This window comes from Blennius ocellaris (assembly GCF_963422515.1).
Source record: "Blennius ocellaris genome assembly, chromosome: 14".
NCBI classification, from domain to species: Eukaryota; Metazoa; Chordata; class Actinopteri; order Blenniiformes; family Blenniidae; genus Blennius; species Blennius ocellaris.
The window spans coordinates 15,486,574-15,508,011 of record NC_137663.1 but is presented as its reverse complement, the minus strand read 5'-3'; the positions used below and the strand labels follow the sequence as shown (position 1 = coordinate 15,508,011).

The 21,438-nt window shown below is 39.6% G+C and overlaps 2 protein-coding genes across 6 annotated transcripts in view; both read right to left on the bottom strand.

Moving 5' to 3' along the window:
* Positions 1-42: 42 nt before the first annotated feature.
* Positions 43-1,475, bottom strand: LOC308139530 (uncharacterized protein; the record flags this gene model as incomplete). Its single annotated transcript, XM_080508990.1, has 4 exons — positions 1,422-1,475; positions 557-815; positions 424-457; positions 43-51 (listed from the first exon to the last, which is right to left on the bottom strand). The coding sequence occupies exons 1-4, from the start codon at positions 1,462-1,464 to the stop codon at positions 43-45; spliced, it is 345 nt and encodes a 114-aa protein (XP_080365116.1). The 5' UTR covers positions 1,465-1,475.
* Positions 1,476-1,995: 520 nt separating this feature from the next.
* The window catches only part of LOC308139434 (ryanodine receptor 1-like), a gene marked incomplete at its 3' end in the record, with an annotated part of 44,567 nt that continues 25,124 nt past the window's right edge, over positions 1,996-21,438 (bottom strand). The window contains exons 73-107 of one of the 5 annotated variants that reach the window (XM_080508883.1): positions 21,081-21,251; positions 20,919-20,978; positions 20,694-20,828; positions 19,853-19,965; positions 19,670-19,766; positions 19,475-19,587; positions 19,329-19,380; positions 19,131-19,223; positions 16,793-16,892; positions 16,620-16,699; positions 16,458-16,534; positions 16,308-16,381; positions 15,616-15,633; positions 13,942-14,022; positions 13,753-13,841; positions 12,974-13,102; positions 12,789-12,893; positions 10,829-10,834; positions 7,936-8,017; positions 6,531-7,852; positions 6,287-6,369; positions 5,704-5,863; positions 5,509-5,595; positions 5,152-5,424; positions 4,912-5,042; positions 4,759-4,801; positions 4,550-4,683; positions 4,405-4,465; positions 4,172-4,318; positions 3,957-4,091; positions 3,707-3,863; positions 3,187-3,251; positions 2,980-3,080; positions 2,857-2,908; positions 1,996-2,767 (exon numbers count right to left, since the gene is read on the bottom strand). In XM_080508883.1, the coding sequence (XP_080365009.1) occupies positions 2,672-2,767; positions 2,857-2,908; positions 2,980-3,080; positions 3,187-3,251; positions 3,707-3,863; positions 3,957-4,091; positions 4,172-4,318; positions 4,405-4,465; positions 4,550-4,683; positions 4,759-4,801; positions 4,912-5,042; positions 5,152-5,424; positions 5,509-5,595; positions 5,704-5,863; positions 6,287-6,369; positions 6,531-7,852; positions 7,936-8,017; positions 10,829-10,834; positions 12,789-12,893; positions 12,974-13,102; positions 13,753-13,841; positions 13,942-14,022; positions 15,616-15,633; positions 16,308-16,381; positions 16,458-16,534; positions 16,620-16,699; positions 16,793-16,892; positions 19,131-19,223; positions 19,329-19,380; positions 19,475-19,587; positions 19,670-19,766; positions 19,853-19,965; positions 20,694-20,828; positions 20,919-20,978; positions 21,081-21,251 (4,722 nt within the window). Of the gene's footprint in view, positions 2,768-2,856; positions 2,909-2,979; positions 3,081-3,180; positions 3,252-3,706; positions 3,864-3,956; positions 4,092-4,171; positions 4,319-4,404; positions 4,466-4,549; positions 4,684-4,758; positions 4,802-4,911; positions 5,043-5,151; positions 5,425-5,508; positions 5,596-5,703; positions 5,864-6,286; positions 6,370-6,530; positions 7,853-7,935; positions 8,018-10,828; positions 10,835-12,788; positions 12,894-12,973; positions 13,103-13,752; positions 13,842-13,941; positions 14,023-15,615; positions 15,634-16,307; positions 16,382-16,457; positions 16,535-16,619; positions 16,700-16,792; positions 16,893-19,130; positions 19,224-19,328; positions 19,381-19,474; positions 19,588-19,669; positions 19,767-19,852; positions 19,966-20,693; positions 20,829-20,918; positions 20,979-21,080; positions 21,252-21,438 lie in introns of those variants that run through there. The other 4 variants (XM_080508886.1, XM_080508885.1, XM_080508884.1 and 1 more) reach the window with 4 other exon arrangements.

Below are 21,438 nucleotides of genomic sequence, written 5' to 3'. Positions count from 1 at the left end.
ACCAAATCACGCAGGGCGATGTGCGGCGGCACGTGATGACGCTTACATGGGCTGAGCGGAGACGATAGACTCTGTGTGTCATGAAACAAGAACACATTTATTGATCAAATAGGAAAATATTTCAAGTTTGATTCCTTTCTGTATAGAAAAGTGCTTGATCTCCCTCTGCCAAAGTGCCACAATATCAACTGATGTTTGTTTGGTACATAAGTAGCTCCAAAATGCCCAAAAGAGTGTGTGCGTGTTGGTTTCCACCAATGTCAACTGCGTCAACTTCCTGCCAGCCTGTATTGGAAATAGATTAATGGATGGTTGGATGGATGAATAGCTTAACTTTCTTAATACTTCACCAATAAATAATGCAAAATATAAATAGCAATCATATGATTCCAGTGAAATCTGACCGCCGTCATTATAACTTACCTTTTTGACTTTTTTCAACACATTCAGCCACTGACTGCAAAACAATGAGAGTAGTAGGAAATATGTGTTAACTCATATATTTGTTAAGAAACTGAACTCAACAGTGTGTTTGCAGCTGGGGAAGTGATTCGACCTGCAGTCTGCCGTGGTTTCAGCCAGCAGCAGTAGGTATTTATTCTGCGGCAGGATCAGAGCGAAGCAGCAGTCCCTGCATCCACCTGAGGGCAACCGAGGCAGGTCCAGGATCTCTTTGCCCTCCACTATCGCCTCGCAACCGCTGGGCAGCTGCACCAGCTGGTCCGGGGGAGACGACGCATCATGGCACACCAGGAGACACCCTTCGGCTGTCAGGAGCAGAAACCTTTTCTTCCACTGTTTGAAAAGAAATCCACCTGCACCGTGGGAGCACATGACGAGAAACACAGCAGCAACCGGTCAGAGCGTGCCGACAGCATCAGGCATGGTCTCTGCGATCATGACAGCGGAAGCAGTGTACATGTGGATTAAAGCATGAACGCTGTCATTCCATCATCCAACAGATTAGAGGCGGTCAGATGGTTGGAGGATCAGGACGCTGCACCAATCAGACCATGTTGACAAGAGAGTGTTGCATCCTCGCCATAATGCCGTGTACACATCTGGATTCACTCACTCTGCACATTCACGCATATGTCAGCAACACATTTAACAGAATTACCAGTACTGACACAATAGGGAGAGGAAAAGAAGATGCTATAGAGCAGGAAACTATCAAGATAGTTTAAACTAAAACACACTGGAGGATCACTAACTTGTATCATCGACCTTAATCATTGATAAAACATTTTTTTAACCTTTTGACAAACATTTTAACAAAATACAGATGTATTCATGCAGGATCAGTTTTCAAAAATGTCTCATCATTCAAACATATCATTTTGTCAACAAAATCTACTGTGAACTCTAGAAGTCACAGAACGTTATCTAGGTGCAACCTATACCTGTATGATCCAACTCACCGTACATCCTGAGCGTGCCGTGGTGAATGTCTGAGACGTTCATGTCGTTGTATTGTATCCCAGACCGCCGCGCTCAGAGAGAGATGTCTGAGTGAAGAGCACATGAGGCTCAATGTGAGCTTTAATGCTCTGCCCTAATCCGCAGTCAGCTGGGATGCTCCAGAGCCACAGGTCATCAGTTTGCTATGAAAATGGGTTGTGATGAGATGTTACACACAAACCGCTGTGTGTGCAGTAAAAAAGACTTATGTGTGTGATGCAACAGGGCTTGTTGTTTTAATTTGTTTTTGTTTTTTTTTCATCTTTAACATTATGTCAGTTTTACTCACGCAAAGCATTTGGCAATCGGTTTTACCAAACGTGCTCCTTTTCCTCTGTCAGGACATCTGTACAGATGCCAGAAATCCACCACAGTCCTTTTATTTAACAGCTCCAAACTGTTATTTCCTTTTGGAGAATTGCAAATTTAACAGATATGGGAATACTCGAACTGAAAATACCTTCTATCTGTGTCAGCACCATAAAACAAAACAAAAAAGCCCAACAAAAAAATCATGACCAGATATGGTAAAAATGTGGCATTTATTATCTCAACTTGTTCAAAAAATTTTTACCTCAAGCTTTTCTTTCAAACCACTTTTTTTTTAATGCTTGCTGTTTTTTGATTGCATGCGTTCAGTTCGCAGTGTTCTTGCTGTCAATTATGTTTGAAGAGACTATTTATCCAAAAACATCACTGCTTGTCACATACAGGCCTCACGCATACACCACAATGCTGAGGACAAGAGAAGCTCATAGTCATTTTACAGTCAGGTCCATAGTTGTACTGATTTTTTGCCCCCTGCCACCACAGACAACGAGGTGCCTTGAAAAACAATAAATAAAATAATTTAAAATCAAACACTGTGCACTGGAGTATCTGAAGGAAATGAAACACTTATACTGACAAATAAATGTGCTTAAACTAAAATGACGTGTTAGAAAAATGTAGTATAAACCTGAACAAAACCATTCAAAGACATTGTAGAAAGTCAACTTGCTAGTTCTGTGCTTTTTTTGGTGAGTAGGCACTTCACCTGGTAAACCTTTGTTTACATTCTCACGCAAAAATCAGTGATTTCCTCCCCTCCTAAACAAACAATAAATCCCTCACTGTCCGGAAAAAAAAAGGATGGCGGTTATTCATTCAGCCGACATTTCACTCTTCATGAGAAAATTGAGAAGATTTGAATTTCTGTAGCATTCGTTGGCTAAGAAAGCTGATCTTCATATTGCTTTCTGAAACAGTCTCCAGCAGGGAAGAAGTCCCAGCTTCGCTCCTGGTACATCTTCCAAACATACGACTCCTGAAATGAAGGACAAGAAGACAACGATTCAACAAAACTATGTGGGAAAATGTAGGAAAATCTATTTTTTTTAAAACATTCATACTGACCTGCCCTGTGTGCTCCGTTTCATCTTTATTGATGAGATACATCAGGAAGAACCTGGAAAGGATTATAATGTTAGTACTCTCTTGAATTGTATATGCACTGTAATACAGAGTAGATGCACTTACATGTAGTTGGCCAGATTGTGTTCATCTAATGTGTGGGTCTCAAAGCCATGTGGCGTCGTATCAAAGTAGTCACTTCCGATGCCACATATGAAGCATTTTGTCTGCATGAATGAGGATTAAAGCCATAATATGGTATTACATACACATTACATTAGTGTTTTTGTTTCCTCTTCAAATAGCATAAATGCTAAAGTATGGGCGTCATACCTCCATGTCTTCTTTGACCTGCTCTTGTTGGTCCCTGAGTTCTCCAAAGGCATCAATGATCAGACCTATAGTGTTTGTACGACAACGTTAAAACAGATGTTTATAAAGTTTGTCTTGTTCCACAAGTAAATGGCAGCCACAGAAAAAATGATGAAAGAGCTGCGGTCAACATAGAGGAGGAAGTTTCTTTTGCTGGATTTTTGTAGACTCTTAATCAGTGATCAAAAAATGTTAATACTTTTAACAGAAATCCAGCAAAAAATGTATCCCATTTTGATTGTTGGTAAGCTCTTAGCTTGACATTTTCTGTTTTTTAGAACAGGTTTCTCCCTCACTGATTTTACGACACCCACAATGCCTTTAATATGAATTAATCTTACATGCTTGTGAGTCACAAAAGAAAGTCATGCATATTTCAATTTCACTTTAATGTCCTACAGTGAATTAATTTATTATTGATTATACTGTATTACACAGAGAACTTGACATTTAAAGAGGATTGTCCAGGACAATGTTTTACCCTGAATAATGGCCAGCAGAATGACGATGACGAAGAAGAAGAAGGTGATATCAAACACCACTCGATAAAGCTCATATTCATCTCCAGCAGGATCCTCGATCTCATCTCCAATGCCTCCACCAGCACGCACTCCCACATACATGTGGAAGAGGTAACACTGCAGGATAAAACATATTTTGAAAGGATGTTTTTCCACGAAAAAAAACTAACAAAAACAAGTGTATGTTCTTCTTGACCCGTAGTGACGTACAGTCATCATATCATCACATTTCATGTCTGGCTCATCTTCATCCTCGCTCTTGTTATAAAACTTGCGGAAAAAGTTGAAGGCGACAACAGTGTAAAGGTACACCACCACGGCTAATAAGCCCACTGTCATCATCAGCTACCGAAGACAAGAACAAAGACATGGAGTTAGCACATTTGGACTGAAGACAGGTGAGCTGCTGTGCTCTCTTGTTTTACCTGTTTGCCATTGTGTGTGACTGAAGACAAGATAGTGCGGAGAGTCTTGACACCCATGGCAATATCCAGCAGGTGGCAGGCGAAGAAGAAGTTGTTGTAATGCCCAAGCAAAGACATCACCAGGTACCAACAGAGGTAAAGGAAAGTCTACAAAGAATCAATATTTTCATTAATGTCATGACATGGAGTATCATTCAGTGTGAAATCATTTAGGTAAACATGGGATTGCTTACACCGTCTGTGAATACAACACCAAATTTCCAGATCTGGTACTTGATGTCAATGGATGTCGCCCTGAAAAACGCAGTTGTTGTCAATTAAAAAGTTATTCATAAGAAGCTTTACGGTACAGCCTCGATGGTTGAATTAACATCTTACCAAGCGAACACAGAGTTGTCTGGCTCCTCTTGTTTCTTCTCATGTTGCTGACTCACATCCAGGGAGGCTAAATCAACCCCCAGGAGCTCAGCAATCCTTTCTCGTCCATATATGTCTCCATACTTATCGAGGACCTGGACACAGATATTACACATTCACAGACACTACTGCGCTCATCACACCAACCATCGGAATTGGACAACACTCACCTTCCGTTTGACAAATTTATCCCAGTAGTTGTTGGGGAAAGAACTGCAAAGGGTCAAAAGTCATTTTACTGATTACATCACAAAAAAAGCATATTATACACTAAAAAGCCTCTCAAAAGGGAAACATTTTCCACACATTGTTTTTTAACATACGGTGTGTTGAGGACAAGTCGGTCCCACTGGCCCTTAATGTCGTCATCCTCAGGCTGTTCAGTGATGTAAAGGCCATCAAACTCCAGTTTTCTCGCAAGTTCCTTCTCCCTTTTAAAGATCACCAGTGGAATCTGACAAACAAAGGTGTTATATTAGGTTTTGCACATCAGATTCTCTTGATGTTGCAATAAATATATATTACACACGAAATCCATTTTCTCTGCTGTGTGGCCATCATACCTTGAGGCAGTTGTAGCCGATGATACAGATGAATGAAATGACTGTATGCAGGATGGCGAGGAAGGACAACGTCGGCTGCATATAGCCAGTGCTTTCCTCTAGATAGAAATAAAGTGGGACATCTTCCTCGTCTTCATCTCCTCCCTCATCCATTCCAGATCCCTCAGCATCTTCAGCCGAGCCTTCGAACAACCCAGAGCCTTCGAACAGCCCACTTCCCTCCGACATTCCAGATCCTTCGAACTCATCGCCCTCAGGAGGCGTGTCAGACACCTAAACAGAGCGATGCACGAACGTGAGATCTTGTCCAAGAACATTAGAACTTCAATACTAAAGTCATGTTTCTTTAATGTTCACCTTGTAGAACAGCAGAATAAAGTTCAGGGCAAATGCAAGAAACAGAGCCAGGAAACGTAGGTTGTAGAAGTTCCTTGAGAGGTAATTCTAGAAAACAAGATTGAATCAATTTAGTAGCTCATTTGTGAAGTGAACAGCGACGTAAAACATATTCTGGCAAAGCAGTTTTCAAATGAACAGGACCAAATATGTCACCATGAATTTATTTCTTTGGGTTTCCAGTTCAGTCCAGATTTGAAAGCCACCTTCCTTCTTCGGCTTCTTTTCTTTTACTGCCGCTGATTTCTTTGGCTTTTCTGGCTCTTTTTGTTCCTTGACCTCTTCTTCTTTCTCTGCTTTCTCTCCATTTTCAACGCTGAAAATCAAAATGTCTGGTTATTGTTTGTCTATTTCATCAACTTCAAAATCGGGCTACATTTATGGATGCTGCTGCAGCAGACTTGCATAATGTAGATTTCACAATCTTTTCACAAATAAATGAACATCTGTTTGGGAACTAAAATTATTGTCACTGTAAAAATGTGCACAGTTATATTTTTGTGCTGCCTGTCAGATGCAAACCTCATTGCGTCATGTTAGCAGATCAGCATCCAGTTTGTGTGTGCGCAATATCAAGTTAATCACGTTTTTATACGTGTGACCTATAGTAGATCAGTCGCTGTGGGTGAAGACAGGCTGGATAGGTTCCATCATTAGAAAAGCACAGGGAGCCTGACAACAACATATTCACACCTGTAACTTCGAACAAAGGATTTTGGTTTGGTTTTTGGAATCTTACTCTGCTTTCTCAGGTTCTGGGGGAGGTTCCTCCACAGGAACAGGTTCTGGTGGTTTCTGGCTCGCATCAACCTCTTCTGGAGGCTGCAACAGAAGAAATACTAAATCAGTTCAATCAGTGATTTTTAAATTGTGTTTTTAATTTAATTTTGGACCTCAGATTTATAATGGAACAAACCATGAAGACTTGTTAAATGGGGTGATATTTGGATATATTTTACAAAGATAAAATGTATAAAACTTGCCATTTTTCGCTTTGTTATGGGGGTCCCTTCAGGGGTTGGAGGTTCAACCGGTGCCTCAACACCCATGTCACCAAGCCCACCTGGGGCATCAACACCTGGTATTCTTCCACCCTCTTTTTCCTGAGTGTCTTCCTCTTCCTCCTCCCCACTCCCAGTCTCACCGGTGTCCATTACCCCTCCAGTGTCTTGTTCCTCCCCTGTCCTTGGCTCCCCTGGTCCCTCTCCATGCACATCATCCTGCGTGGGATCTGGCATGCTGGCGAGAATCTCAGTCACAGTGATATTTTTAGCTCCCTCCACCAAACCACCTCCAAACAACGTGTGCCAGATGATCATGAAGAAGCCCTTGCACACATTGTAAATGAAGTGCAATATACTCATCAGGATGGTCCAGAAAAAAGTCCACAGTGCCACAATGATTTCCTTGAGTGTCATTTTCCTGACTCTGCGATATTGCCTGCGGAGGTTACGGAAGGTGAAGATACTGAAGAAGCTGAACATGCTGTTTATAAAGTCTGCAAAGGCAGAGGTCGATTCAGGTTGCCCTTCCTCTCCGTTGGCCTCCTCATCGCCTCCTCCACCCGCACCCCCGCCTTGTGCTCCCTCGCCCCCGGCTTCCTCTATTTCATCATCTTCTTCCCCCTTCTCCTCCTCCTCTTGCTCTGAAATCTGTGAGGCGATGTTCATTTCAAAGATGGTGTCCTCACAGAAGTTAACAAACATCTCCATCTTCTCCGATTCTCCGCCCTCATTGACGACGTCGAAGATGAACTGCCGCTTGGACTCTCTGACTTGAGGCATCTCCCACTGTCTGCGGTTCACCTCGCTGATTTCAAAGTAGATGCGCTCAATCTTCCTGCTGGCGCCCATGATTTCAATGCGTCCCAGGAATGGGCGGAAGTAGTTCAGCACGCTATCCGCTTGCCCCAGGAAGTTCTGCAGCCTGGTGTCATGGGGGACGTGTTCGGACAGGTTCGTGAGCAGCACCGCAATGTTGAAGCCGATGTCCTTGGCAGGTTCCTGGAAGCGATTGGCAAACTCCTCATAGTGGATCATGTCGTTCTCATCTGCTTCCGAGCAGGACAGAAGGAACTGAATCTCAGACGGAGAGTACTGTTTTTGACTGTCCATGGCTTTCTGGAAGTCCTTCTTGGAGATAAGCCCTCGGGGGTCTGTGACATAATCACGGAAAGCATCTGAGGCCACAATGTCTTTCAGTTTGAGAAACATGTCAAAGAATTTGAGTATCATCTCCACATTGCTGGAGGACTCCACCAACATGTCTACCATCTGCCGGGCAATGGTACCATTCACCACGTTTCCTGAATGAAGTGTAAAGAAGGAAAAGTTAAACGCAGAAAAGATGATGAACATTAAACAAATTAAATTAAAGTCAAGATTTTACCCTCCAAGAGCGAGAGCAACATAACCACCATGTCTTTCTGTAGGTCAAGAAGCTCCTTCAGCAAGCCGATCTGACTTGAGTCCTGTGAGCATAAAAGACGCACAAGATCTCACAGTAATGACACCACATTTCTCTCTTTTTTAGGGGGATTCACAGGGAAATGTGGAGGTGCAACAATTCTCAGTGAATTTGGGAACACAAGAGGAAAGTGTCAAGAATCTCACACACACACACACGCACGCACACGCACACGCACACCCACACCCACACCCACACCCACACACACACACACACACACACACACACACACACAAACACACACACATATTTCCAGTGGTGTGCAGTCAGGGGCAGCAAGGCTAGCACTGCTAGCTCTGTCAAAATAATTTTTCTTTTTTTTAATCATTAAAAAGAGATTCTGAAATCTGTGTTTAAAATCATTTAGGCTGCTTGTTCAGTATGCAACTTTATCCAGAAAACGAATGGTTATATTTTGTGGAGCTCAAATCTCCTATGTCCTCTAAATACATCACAGCTCCTTACCTCTGCTGGGGGCCAGCAGTAACATCGCCAACCTCTGATCGAAGCTGGACACTGCTATTGGATTATGTGGAAATGTTGAGTGACCGTATCATCAGCCAATCAAATTTTGATGTGTTATTGACAGAACGCCCTAGGGCAAGTGGAGTTTCTAGTCTGGGTGTCATCATTGAAATGAGCTTGAATGATTGGCCAACAGGCGGGTGCGTGATGACGCACTGCTATTATCTGCTAATCTGGAGGAGATGGCAGCTAATTTAACAACAAGATCGGATGATACGGTGGTGGATCTGGTATGGGGACCTTTTTCAAGGCGCCCGTTTGCAGAAAAAATGGAAAATGTGATTTCGAGGAAGACCGACACCAAAAATGGATGAGTTAACTCAGACCAACAAAGGATTTGTGCAGCATTTTACAGCAGGAAGGATTCCATCTACAAGTGATGGGTGAGTGCTAGTTTTTTGGTTTTTTTTTAAAACTTTCTAGGGATTAGATTGGCGCTGCTGTTGACATTTGGTGCTGTTTTTGACAGTAAAGTGGTGTTTCCCATACAATCATGGCGGCCCGCCACGATTAGATTACGTCAGGTTTTGGTTTGACCAACGCAATATTGCTCTGTTCATTCATCTCCGCATCTCTTTCTCCATTGTTGGCCATCACACAGACAGATGAGCGCACATGCAATGACAGTAGTGCGCGAGACTCGCAGGGTCCGAACCCCCCAGCGGATGCAACAATCGTGCCCCGTCTTGGCAATGCTGCACAGTGGTGTCTTGATTAGCTGTCATGTTGGTGTGGATTAAGTACTGATGCACAACAGGGGCCTTACATTGGATTCGGATAGTGTATTTACTGTAGGACATAATGTGCAGCTACCGCATTGGTTGTATCAACACAGGCAACAATACTTTTTTTTTTTTGGGGGGGGGGGGTTGTTTTTTGTTACTGCTGGCCTTGACTGAAACACCACCGCACGCTACTACATATTTCAACAAATAACAACCCAAATATGTGTTATGGTTTGAGGTGTACATTCTACATACAGTCACATTCAAAACAAAGATATTAATAAGCCAAACCCTCATGCTGAGCAAATTCATCAATATTAATTATTTGGTTTAAAAACAAATGTGAATTTCATGGTGTAAACTAAATCTTTTCCAGCTTTGAATATATTATACCATATTTGTTATTTCATTATTTGAAAAAACAACAACAAAAGGAACAAAAAACACTACAAATGTCTCAGTTTTCAATGTGAGAATAAATGATTAAATTGTCATAATAATTGGAACTAGAATTATGAGCTAAAGCTTATGCATACACAATATGCACAATATACATATATATACACATCTGTATATATTTCTAGTGTATATATAAAATATGCATATATTGATAAAGTATGATATATGCATACAGTGTAGATATTGTAGATATCCTGCATACAATAGATATCAGCAGATCCTAAACCTGCATTTATATGTGTTATTGTTGTTAATTTTCCAAAGCAACTCAAAAGCCTCAAAGCAACACACCACAAATGAATGAAGAATGGAAACAGAAACAAAGTCTCTGTTAAAATTGTTCACACAAAGTAGATGTCACATTAAAATGTATATTCCAACACCCAATAATTTCATATTAAAGTGTATACTCCAATAGTGGAGGTTAAAAGCCGGTCTCTCTCACGCAGGAAGTTTTGTAGTCACGTGCTTCTCTGTAAACAATTAAGGAATTGAGAGGAAAATAGGAGTTTTTAAATTAAAGTAATCAGTTAATAAACAGCTGTTTCCCTATACAGAACCACCAAATACTTAATATTATAATATTGTTTCTAAAATGCAAAACATTTCTAATTCAGCAAAGTGCAGGAGTAGAAAAATGTGATAATAATTTTGTAGAGAAACAGTAAACAATATATTTGTATTATTATCAAAGTTTGCATCTGAAAATCATTTGACACATTGTCTTTTACCCTCACAAACCACGAGAGATTGTTGCAAATGCAACGAATTGTATAGAATGTTTACATGTAGCAACTCTAAAACCAAAAAAGCTGCACATAACCCATGTTTGTATTTTAAGAAATTGCTTTAAATATGTCTAGTTTCTTTATCTTAACTGGTATCTCATTGTAGTCACTAATATAAATGATTTTACTTCATGCAGTGTTGAGAGAGATGCTGAAATAATGAATCCTGTTTAATGTGACAGCTCCATTCATATTCATATTCATATTCAGGTCTTTCTTTCAAAAGCAGGTGACTATAAAACATCCTGATAAGAGAAACCCATCAAAAACTAGTAAAACACAATATCACATCAATGAATAAACAAAACAGATACATACTTTACCCTGCATTGAACATGTGGGAGACAGTTTAAATAATGAATTAATTATTCAGTTATTAAGCAAATAGAACATTATTACATTTTCTATTACTCGACAGATATTTTCTTAGACTTTGTTATAAAACCATGTATAAATTTACTGTACACAAAACATCCGCTGGAAAATTCACAGACATGAACAAATACCTCTTTTTTTGCATTGACAAAGTTGTTCACTACTTAGTATCTGAGTTATTGAAGCGCCTCCTTGTTTGTTCGTAACCTATCAACCTTTGTGTCTGATTCTTTCTGTAAACATGCTGCTGCATTCCAAAAATATACAATACAATGTGAATATTATTCATATAAAAATGTGAAATTTCCATTTATTTCATATTTCTTACACATAAACTTTAATATTTCAAGTTTCCATTTTATACTTCATCATTTTAGCCAATAGCTTGCCATAAGTGGTCCAGAGGCCATAATCAAAATGCTTGAACCTTTTTAGTAATGAGTGTAGAATCAAATGAAAAAAACTTTTCAATAATACTCAAACTATTTCTAGATGATATCAAGGCAATTAATTATTCAATTTCTGCAATGAAGGCCAAAACATGTTTATGACATGATCTGGAATATCAACATTATGCAACTCAAACATCTTCCGGTTGCATAATATAATGTGTCTTTAATGTTGTAATATTTTAGGATTGCTTGCTTGCATTTCACAGATCAAACAACACTGTCCAAAACAACAACAAAAAACGCATTTCCGTACATCCATGAATTTTTCATCTGACATACTATACAACAGTTAGAGATTTGCTTCTTTAAATTACTCAATAAAATTTTCCCTCATTTGTTGTTGGTCCACAGTTGTTTAAAAATAAGTTCAGAAAAAAAACCCTGATAGGGAGTAAAGGGGCCAGATCATAGGAAAGTAACTAAATACATAATTTTTGTTAAACATGTTGAGCAGGAGGTTGATGGATGAGGTATGTTTTCTCTCCTAACTGGAACATATGACCATGTGGGTTATGCATGCAGGCTTATTGCTAATAAAGATGGTGTGTTATTAGCCTCAGCCATCCAGATTGGATGATTGATTGATGTGGTTTCTCAGGAAGTATTTCGACCAATTATTTGGGGCATTTATACACAAGCTGCAACACGTCAAATATTCATTATACATTTGTTTTATATTTATCTGACCTTTAAATCAAAAATCATTAATCATGTAAAACTGTGTTCAATGCAAAGTAAGCAAACAATGCTAAACTACAAATCTGTTTATTTAACTTTATATATATTAAACTTCCTTGTGCACACATGTAATTTCATCACTGGTACTCAATCCAATTGTGAATGTCCCATTGGGAAAGTGGACATGCAGATATAATATAGGTCTAAGCACTGTAGCCTGTGCAAAAGTTGCAAATAATTGGTAAAAAAATACTTTTAGAACCAAGAAACCCCAAATGACTTTGCACTTCAAATATTGTGCAGGCAAACTATAGGAGCATGGCTACCACCACCAGGCTTATGAAAACATGTTTATTTACGTGCACTTGAGACATATAATTGTATGGCAAGTATGCAGTGGAGGTAAATGCCACCGAACATCTGCAAGGAAACAATCCTAAAGGATTTCTAATGATGGGGTGGTTTTGTAAAGACAAACTAACATAGGACGTCTCTTAAATGATAAACATGAAGAACATGACATAGACAGCAAAGCACGGTGGATGAAGTCTTCAGAATATATATAATATATATAGATATATATAATCACACTTTGATGGTTAAGACTGACTTCTGCTGTGGTGACTAAAGATAAAATGTGGAACGGGATCAGATTTGTCAATATTGATTAGAAGAGTGTGGATCGGATGAACGTGCAGAACCAAAACAACACAGAACCTATACGTACATGTTTCATTTTAGTCTGATTCATAAAATATATGTTATGATCATACCTGCGCCAACTTCATCATCATGTGAGCAAAGACATGAAGAAAGCCGACAATAGCGTCCCACAGCCTGCTGTGAGCCAGGGACTGCTGGTTTCCAGTGCACGGACCCTGAGGGCAGAGACTGGGGGTGTCACGTGATGAAATAAACAACAAGCCAACATAGTCATCTGGTCTGTTTTGATTTTTACCTGAATATATTCAGTCAGACTGTTAAAAATCTGTTTTGCTACTGTCATGGCTTTGGAGAAATTCTTTTTGCCTGGCTCATCGATGACATCCTTGCCAGAGTAATACCAGTAGAAATCACTGATAGACTCCTGGATTAGAAAAACAGGAGGTAATTTAAAAAAACACAAAAAAACAATCACAATGCAAACACTGCTATGAAAGTTGCCCAATGTCAAATAGAAATAGATTACTTTGTACAATACTTGAAGCATAAGCTCAAAATGGAAGATCTTTCTGCACACGTTAAGACGTCGTGCATTTTCCTTCTACTCTGTCTTCCAAGTCAACTTGACCATGCTGTGAAAACCCAATGAGCTATCTGGATTTTCATCCATAAACAACCAGCTTTGATCCATGTCCTGTAAAATCACTTTTCATTCCATCTTCTCGATCCTCTGATGTGCAACACACCTCCTCTACCAAACACTCCCTCTACAGCCCAGCGAAGAGGCACTTACGGTAATCCCTCCTTCACACACCCACCACTCTAAAAACCAGACGCTGGGGGTTTGTATCAGGCTCACATATTGTCAGGGTCGCCTCCAGAATGCTGCAGATGTTGCTATAGTCTGATGGCTAAATTCCAAATTCTGTATTATTTGTTTCTTCACTTGATCTCTCTTCTTATTACTTCTTATTACTTTGATCCACAGACATCCAATTATACGCTATGTTCAGTTTTGTGACAGTATATATTATAAGTGAATCATCTGCAGGTAAAATCCCTTTCAAAGAGCACCTGGAGCCGAAGGAGATAATCTACAGTACAGATGATGACGTTGATGGTAGTTGTACTGCCTGTCTGTGTCCGCAAGTAGTTCTGAAAATCTGCAGCAAAGCAAAAAAAATATATTATTTAAGACATTTTTTTAAATTAACAGCATTCAACAAGAAATTATCTGTGAGATTGTGCTTGAGTATTTCTCACCGTTATTGTGACCTTCACAAAGAAGCTGCAGGAAGCGGAAGAGGTCACATGTGAACTCGTCATCAGCCATCACTTTCTCATCTAAAAAAAAAAAAACAAACACATTTAATTTTACGATTCAATATGGCCTGTATTAGCCGGTTCAAACGACACAGGAAGGCAAAAAGGTTTGACTGATCAATATTGTCTGAATAAAAAGGGTGTAAGGATAACAAAAAAATTGTACAACATACCATCTGTTTTAAATTGAATTTAGTATCAGACACTGCTATAACCACCTCCGATCGAATGCTTCTTGTTCCAGTGAATTAAAGAATGAGTCTTAATAATACGAGCATTACAAGACACTGTGGTCACATGCGAAACAGCATACATGCGTGCACTTTTTGTGAGAGTAGTGAAAACAGACACAGGAACAGACGTGCAGACATATTGACAACAGATAAAATAAGGCACTGCTTTACAGACAGAAGGACAGCAATAAAGTTAAAGCGCTGCTGTATTCAGAGGTGAACTGACTTTTACTGACGGTATAGTTACAGTTTATACATCAGAACAATGTACACGAGGCTACAACGTATATTTTGTCACTTATAAAATGCATGATTTGATTTCCAGTTCGCAGTCCACCAATGAACACAATGGATCATGCGGCACAAAGCAGCCTAGTTAAAGAAGGGTTAAATATCAGAGAGGTTGGGGTGTTGTCCATCAACACAGAAGGGAATCCAGTGCATGATAGAGTACATCTGGGAAAAGGGTTCACACATCTTTTAGTCAAGTGAGATCATTGTTTGAGGCAGAAGTTGCTTTAACCAATTTTTCAATCACAACATCATTTTAACATATAAACACTGGTGAAACGGACCTATATTTAATAATATGTGCAGATCTTCAAAGTGTTCTGCACAAATTATTAAATATAAAATGCATAATATAACATAAACGTTCAATATTGTGTCAGACTATTGCTGCCACGCAGAAAAACTAACTGATCAATATCACTTTAATATCAATTAAAACATTTGGTAAGATTTGCAAGCAGCAATTACCACATTGAATGTCATAATGTGATCAAATTCCTCAATACAAAGTGAAACCTTTTATATTATAGCATGATTGATTTCTATACTATAGTATGATAATTTTCAATGATCTTTATTTGCCACAGTATTATTTTACACCGATCCACCTTCCTGCCAAGGCAGCATTGTGTTTCCATCAACATTCTCAGAATCATAAGAAAAAGAAAATAGATGACGAGTAATTCTGACTATAGTTAGAATTACAGACAGACAACATGGTTCAACTTTGACTAAAAAATGTGCAAGGAGTTGTTAGGGTGGGGAAATGAGGAGCTCTATCACAGTGGACGGTGAACACTTTTCATGACCATCTCACTCCGTTTTAGTAGTCTTTCACCAGCAGGAAGGACTAGATTCCATTCGTCACAGTTTTTTGTTTTTTTTTTCCAAAATGAAAAAGGACACGTGGACAAAGGCAGAAGCGATGACGACAAAAGATGGACAGAGGGCGTCCAATCCTCTCTCTGTATAATCTCAGTGTTAAAAAAAAAAAAAAAAAAAAGGAGGTGATGAAGCAAGAGGGACAGGAGAGAAAGAGAGAGAGAGGAATAATAGAGCAGAGAGGCAGATGGACAGAAACATGATTTACCCCGCTCTCGGTTCAAGTCTGAGGACCATGAAAGGAGGGACAAGGGAGAGGTGGCAGTGATCGTGGGGAAGGGAGAGAGGATCAGTGTGTTGACAACAGTAGATGACTAAGAGATGAGGAGGGGGAGATTAACAACATTCCATGACAACGTAATTCAGGAAGAAATTCAAATTAACCTCCAGAATTAGAAGTCGGTGAAGTCTGATTTGCACGTCAAACTACTGGACATTCAAAGGGGGGGAAAAAATCATAACTCCATTTAACTCCTTCAATCTAACTCTAGTTTATACAAGTGTTAATGATATTTTATGTTAGGAAACTAATCATTCAGTCATTTAACAAATGGTCAACTCATGTCACAGATGGAAGATGAATTAATGAATGCTCAATATATATTAAGTGTGTTTTTTTCCCACTCTTTTATGTATTTCTTTTTACGTTGCTGCTATGGCTTGTAAGAAATGGTGCAAGCAAATCTACAATGAATAAATGTATTCAGATGTCAATAATTTTCATTCATGTCACATCCCTACTGATTATGTACAAAATCGGTTCAGAAAATAATTCATGTGAGATTTTTCAACAGTCTCTACTGTGTGACTTTAAATGATGCAGATAATCTGTTGGATGATCACCGTAAACATCTGCAGAAGTTTCGCTCATGAAAAGGTGACACTTGAAAGGAGACTTACTGGTGCCTTCCTCTGAAACCATGCCCAGCCCCTCCGCCTTGTTCTGCCTCTCAAAGGCATTGAGATCCAGGACACTAGTGAAAACACACGTTTGTTTGAGCAACACACTCCAATATAATTGACTCCACCATCCAGTGATCAATAACTGACCAGCATGTTTGCATCAAAGCTTGGACGCTCAAAAAAAAGCCGACGTCCTTCTTGTCTCTTAGGTATTCCAGCATTTTCTGACAAATAAAAAGCGATTGAGCCATTAAAAGTTTTGTTTCAATTCAAATCAGAGTTGAGAAGGTGTGTTTTTAAAACACGCACCCGTTGGACCTCACTGTTTCCACCGTTAAGGATCGAGATGCCCAGCTTCAGGGTTGTAGATACCATTGGACCTGTTTCACCTGTAAATAAATCAGAAAACCATAAACATAGTATTATTGTGTTTGCTGGTTAAAAAAAAAAGTGGAGTTAAACAAATGAGAAAGCAAAAATACCTTTACAGGCACTGATCATCTGGAGAACCATCTCGGCAGCACCACGATTGTGAAGTCTCGACTGCTGGTAAAGGAGCCTTTGCTTCTCCATTTCTTTTTCCTGTGACAAACACAAACATCATAAGCATCTGGTACTCTTGCCTCACACATAGAGAGAATATAAACAGATAGGATGGACTCCAGCAGGTGAGAAAAACACTGGACTGATCCATTCTATCAAGTACGTATATTCTCAGTTTTAATCATCTTTCACACACCTTCCACACAAGTCTCTAAATCATTACCGAGCACCGTTTTGCTCGAATGATTCATAACCGTAGCCTTACACTTATACACATAAAGATTAGATTAAAGGAAGAACATTCGCTATCTATTAAGTGACAAGTTGACTGTCATTCAAACTTGATGCATTTTCTTGCTGTAATACTTATTTGATCTTTTATCAACTGTTTGTCAATTTCAATCCACACATTCCGTCATCTCACTTTTATTAGTTGTAGGGTTGTTATACTACTTCCTCACGTTTGCCAGCTGGAGCAAGCGTTAGACTACAGGAAACAGTCCAATTGGCCTCACCTGTCCACCTGTCAGCCGCTCGGCTGGTCAAAGTGCCTTTACTGCAGCAGTTATTGTTGGACTAGAGATACTTTGAGACAAAAGCTGCGATTCTTCCCTCTCAGGGAAGGACATTTAGAACAACCTGTCTTTGCTGTTAGAAATGCTTTAAATTTATTCTTCTAAGATACAATCAGTATTTGTAATATTAACATTGGTCTGTTCAGCCACATCACAAATTAACTTGTAGAGTCCCGCCCCCCCCCCAAAAAAAAAAAAAAAATAACCCCACAACCCGACCACCCTCCTCCCATTTCTCCCACCCTCCCTCCCCGCACACACCCTCCCTGCCCACCCACATATGCCTGACAATGTTTCTACCCACTATGTGTGGTGCAACAGGACCTCAGCCTCACTCTGCAGCTGAAAACCATTGAATCTGACCTGACGGGTCGCTGACGCACTGTGATGTGTGGACTCACTGCTGAAATCATCATTATGTGTGCGCATGGGAAGCTTCTTCTACACTGGCTTTCGCTGTAGTCTGTCAGTACGCTACGTGAGTGGGGGAGGGGAACATTGATAAGTATAGATGCAGTTACTAAAGACGTGTTATGAGGGTGAGAGAAATTACATGGGGTGATGAGGAGAGAGATTGTGACGAGACAAACAGGACAGCTATATAAACTGGGAGGAATGACATGTCTTGTCATTGAGCACTTTTAGTCACCGGCCATCACACAGCGTAATTTTAGAGGAGATTGGAATTTTAAGACATTAAATGTATCTTTTTGGTATGTCCAACTCCCCAGTTTGATATGAGCCCTCACACATGTTTGAAGGCAATTTGATTCATTTAAATGTATTTTTTTAGTGGTTTATTGAAGCAATGATACATGTTGACACAGGACATAAATCGCTTATGGTCAAACAAACATATATCTTACTGGGACTCTGTGATATAATAGTTCAGTCCCAGTTGCTTGAAACTCAGCTGTGGGTATAGCAAGTGCAGATTCTAGGACTCGCATGTTGGATACAGGCACAGCCATAAAGTAAACTTGTAAAGTAAAAAATAAAGCCCTGCCAGTCCAGTGTTAATGTATTTTCTGCAAAGAGTAGGAAGGAGTAAACTTCAATAAACTTCATGGTAACAACATGAAAAACTTTGGACTGTAACACATTGCTTGCACATTGTATATTATCAAATTAATTTGCATTATCCTAAAAACTGAGATTATAATAAATTCCAAAAAGCTGTATTTTGTTAGTGTCATGACGATTATTTGGATTATTAATATTATTCTTATAATTGATGTTAATTCTAGGTTAATTTCATCTAGAAAGACCCAATCCAGACTCCTAGTGAAAAGGTAAAATATCATAAGAACAAATCACAAATCACAAATCACAACACTGAAAAGCAGTCATGTTTTATAATGACTGGACAGTTTAGAAAATCTGGATTGGAGCTTTGAGTTTCTAAATGACGTCACAATGAATAAAGCACAACGTACAAACAGTGAAGACAGAACAAAGACACAAAGAGAGAGAGAGAGAGAGAGAGAGAGAGAGAGAGAGAGAGAGAGAGAGAGAGAGAGAGAGAGAGAGAGAGAGAGAGAGAGAGAGAGAGAGAGAGAGAGAGAGAGAGAGAGAGAGAGAGAGAGAGAGAGAGAGAGAGAGGCGTGGATGTGACGTGATGCTCTGATGATGAGGTCACTCAATGCGTCGAGAGCTACCGCTCCACTGTGTTCCTGGTCCCTAGCCCCTGGCCGCCCATTACCAGTTCTGACTGTCGCACCTCAAAGGACATCTCATCCTCAGCATTTTCCATCATTTCCTCTCCCCCTTCTTCTTCCTCACCAATATGGCAACTCTAAAACAGACGGAAGAAAAAAGTAGTATGAGTGTTTGTCAAAGAGCCTCTCAAACCTCCAAAGACAGATAAAAGAATGAAATGAAATAAATGAAAATAACTCACCTTTGCCATAATATCGGCATATGCCATATAAAGGTGATCTGTATCAAGTTTACTGAAATGCAGAGGGGGGGAAAAAAGGCAGGTGGTGAATGAGAATGCCTGAATTTTGAAGGCACATTCCTGCATTTTGTGTGTATCTATCTGACCTCTTTTCTGTTAGAGCAGTGCGACTGAAATGCAGAATTAGCTGGTGAAGGGGATCCGGCTTTGTTTCCTTCTTCTCCTCTTCTTCGTCTCCTTCCTCTTGCTCCATTGCTTTCTGGGATGAAGAGGAATAAAAACAGTGAGTCATTGTAATAGCGGAGCAGATTTAAATGGAACAGACTTCACAGGTCACTCACAGACAGGTCGTCTATCATCCGATCTTCAAATGAGTAACCCTCAGTGTGAAGCCAGTTGCGTTTGTATCCTTCAAGGAACATGTTTGAAGCTCTGTGCCTACAAAACCAAACACAAATACTTATTGAATAAAGTCATTTTTCCTTTTTTAGGTACTCTTTCGGCCAAATCTGTTGCTGTCTAACCTTGGAATATTGTACAGTGGCGTCATCCTGAAGCAGGCGACCACGGCCCTGCGTCTCTGTTTGGACAACAGTTTGTGCCAGACCATCTTCTTCGACTTGAATGGATGCTCAGTCTAGGAGGCGACATGTACAAACCCAAAATGAGAGCGCTCCATTGTTAGTAATATTACACAGATCAAGAAAAGCCTGAAGTTGTGATGGATTTTCAAACTGTAATTTTTGTTTTGTTTTTTGTTAAGATTTTTCTACTTTTGATATATAATTCTAACTTCACCATCTGCTTCGATATAATATATCTTCCACTTGAAGTCCCTTCAACTATTAGAATTGGTCACCAAAGGCACCACTTTATAGACGTTGGCAGCTCCTTTAACTTCATGAGAGACGAAATCTTTACACTGGATTGAGAACTTATTTCAAGTCTAAAATGGCAATTTAGACCTAAAGAGAGAATATATTAGAATACACAGAAAAAGATGTCGTTAAGAAAGACAAAAGGACAAGAGCTTGATTTCTTGGAAAAACTCACAGGCTTATTCTAGTGATACCTGACATGTTTTAAAAAAAAAATTTCAAGTGAGTTTAATAGTATTAAGGCTTATTTTAAGGAATCTTCACATTCATATTAAACTAATTAGTGCAGATCAGCATGTTGTAATTTATTTGTCCTACTACAAACCATGTATTGTGTGTTGGAAAATTGAAGAAGAAAAAAATAATTAAATCTTAGCATTTTGTCTTGATATATTACATCCAGAGTCAGTCATCTCTGCTCGATTTCATTTCTCCTCAGTTGAGCTCAGGAATCAACAGACCTACAAGAGCCATCAGCATTGCTCACCACTTCCAGGTGATAGAGGACGGCAGAAACCTCCTGCACTCTCTTGACAACTTTCACAGGAGCGTCAGCATCTTCTGCCTTCCCCGCCATCTCCTTGTACAGAGCCATCTGCCAGCGCATGGATGGATTGTCCACCTTTGAAGGATGCAAACACTTCTGAAACATGTCCTGACTGAGTTTCAATATTCACTATAATCAGGTGCTGGAACAGTCCTTGAACTATACCTTGCCCTGAAGATGCAGGTTATTTTGCAGGAACTCTCTAACTTCTTCATCAGTGTCTCTCTGTAAATCAGATGAGTTCAATCATTGTTCTCCTTAACGCAGTTTTCTTTTTAGCGTGTTCCAAATCATATTGAAGGTGTAGAAACTAGAAAAAACAACTACCAAAGAGTATCTGATCTTGGCCAAGTTGATGAGCTCCTGATCCGCAGGAGAACACATGTTCAGGCCAATGGGAAGCATCTTTTTCAAGGCCGCCACAATGAGTGAAGTCTGGACCGAATAACGATCTCCCCGTTTCTTCTTCTTGGTACGCTCAGTGTCTGAACCTCCACCCTGTGAAAAGTAACAGTAAACCAAAAAGCATTCACAGCATCCCATAAGAGAAACACAGGCACCATTAGTAATATTCTCTTTATCCCATTGTGCGAGAAAAGAAACTAGAAAGACAAGGTCATTTTATCTATACTACTACCAAACATGACAAAATTGTATCTAAATATATCACCACAGCCAGTATTCA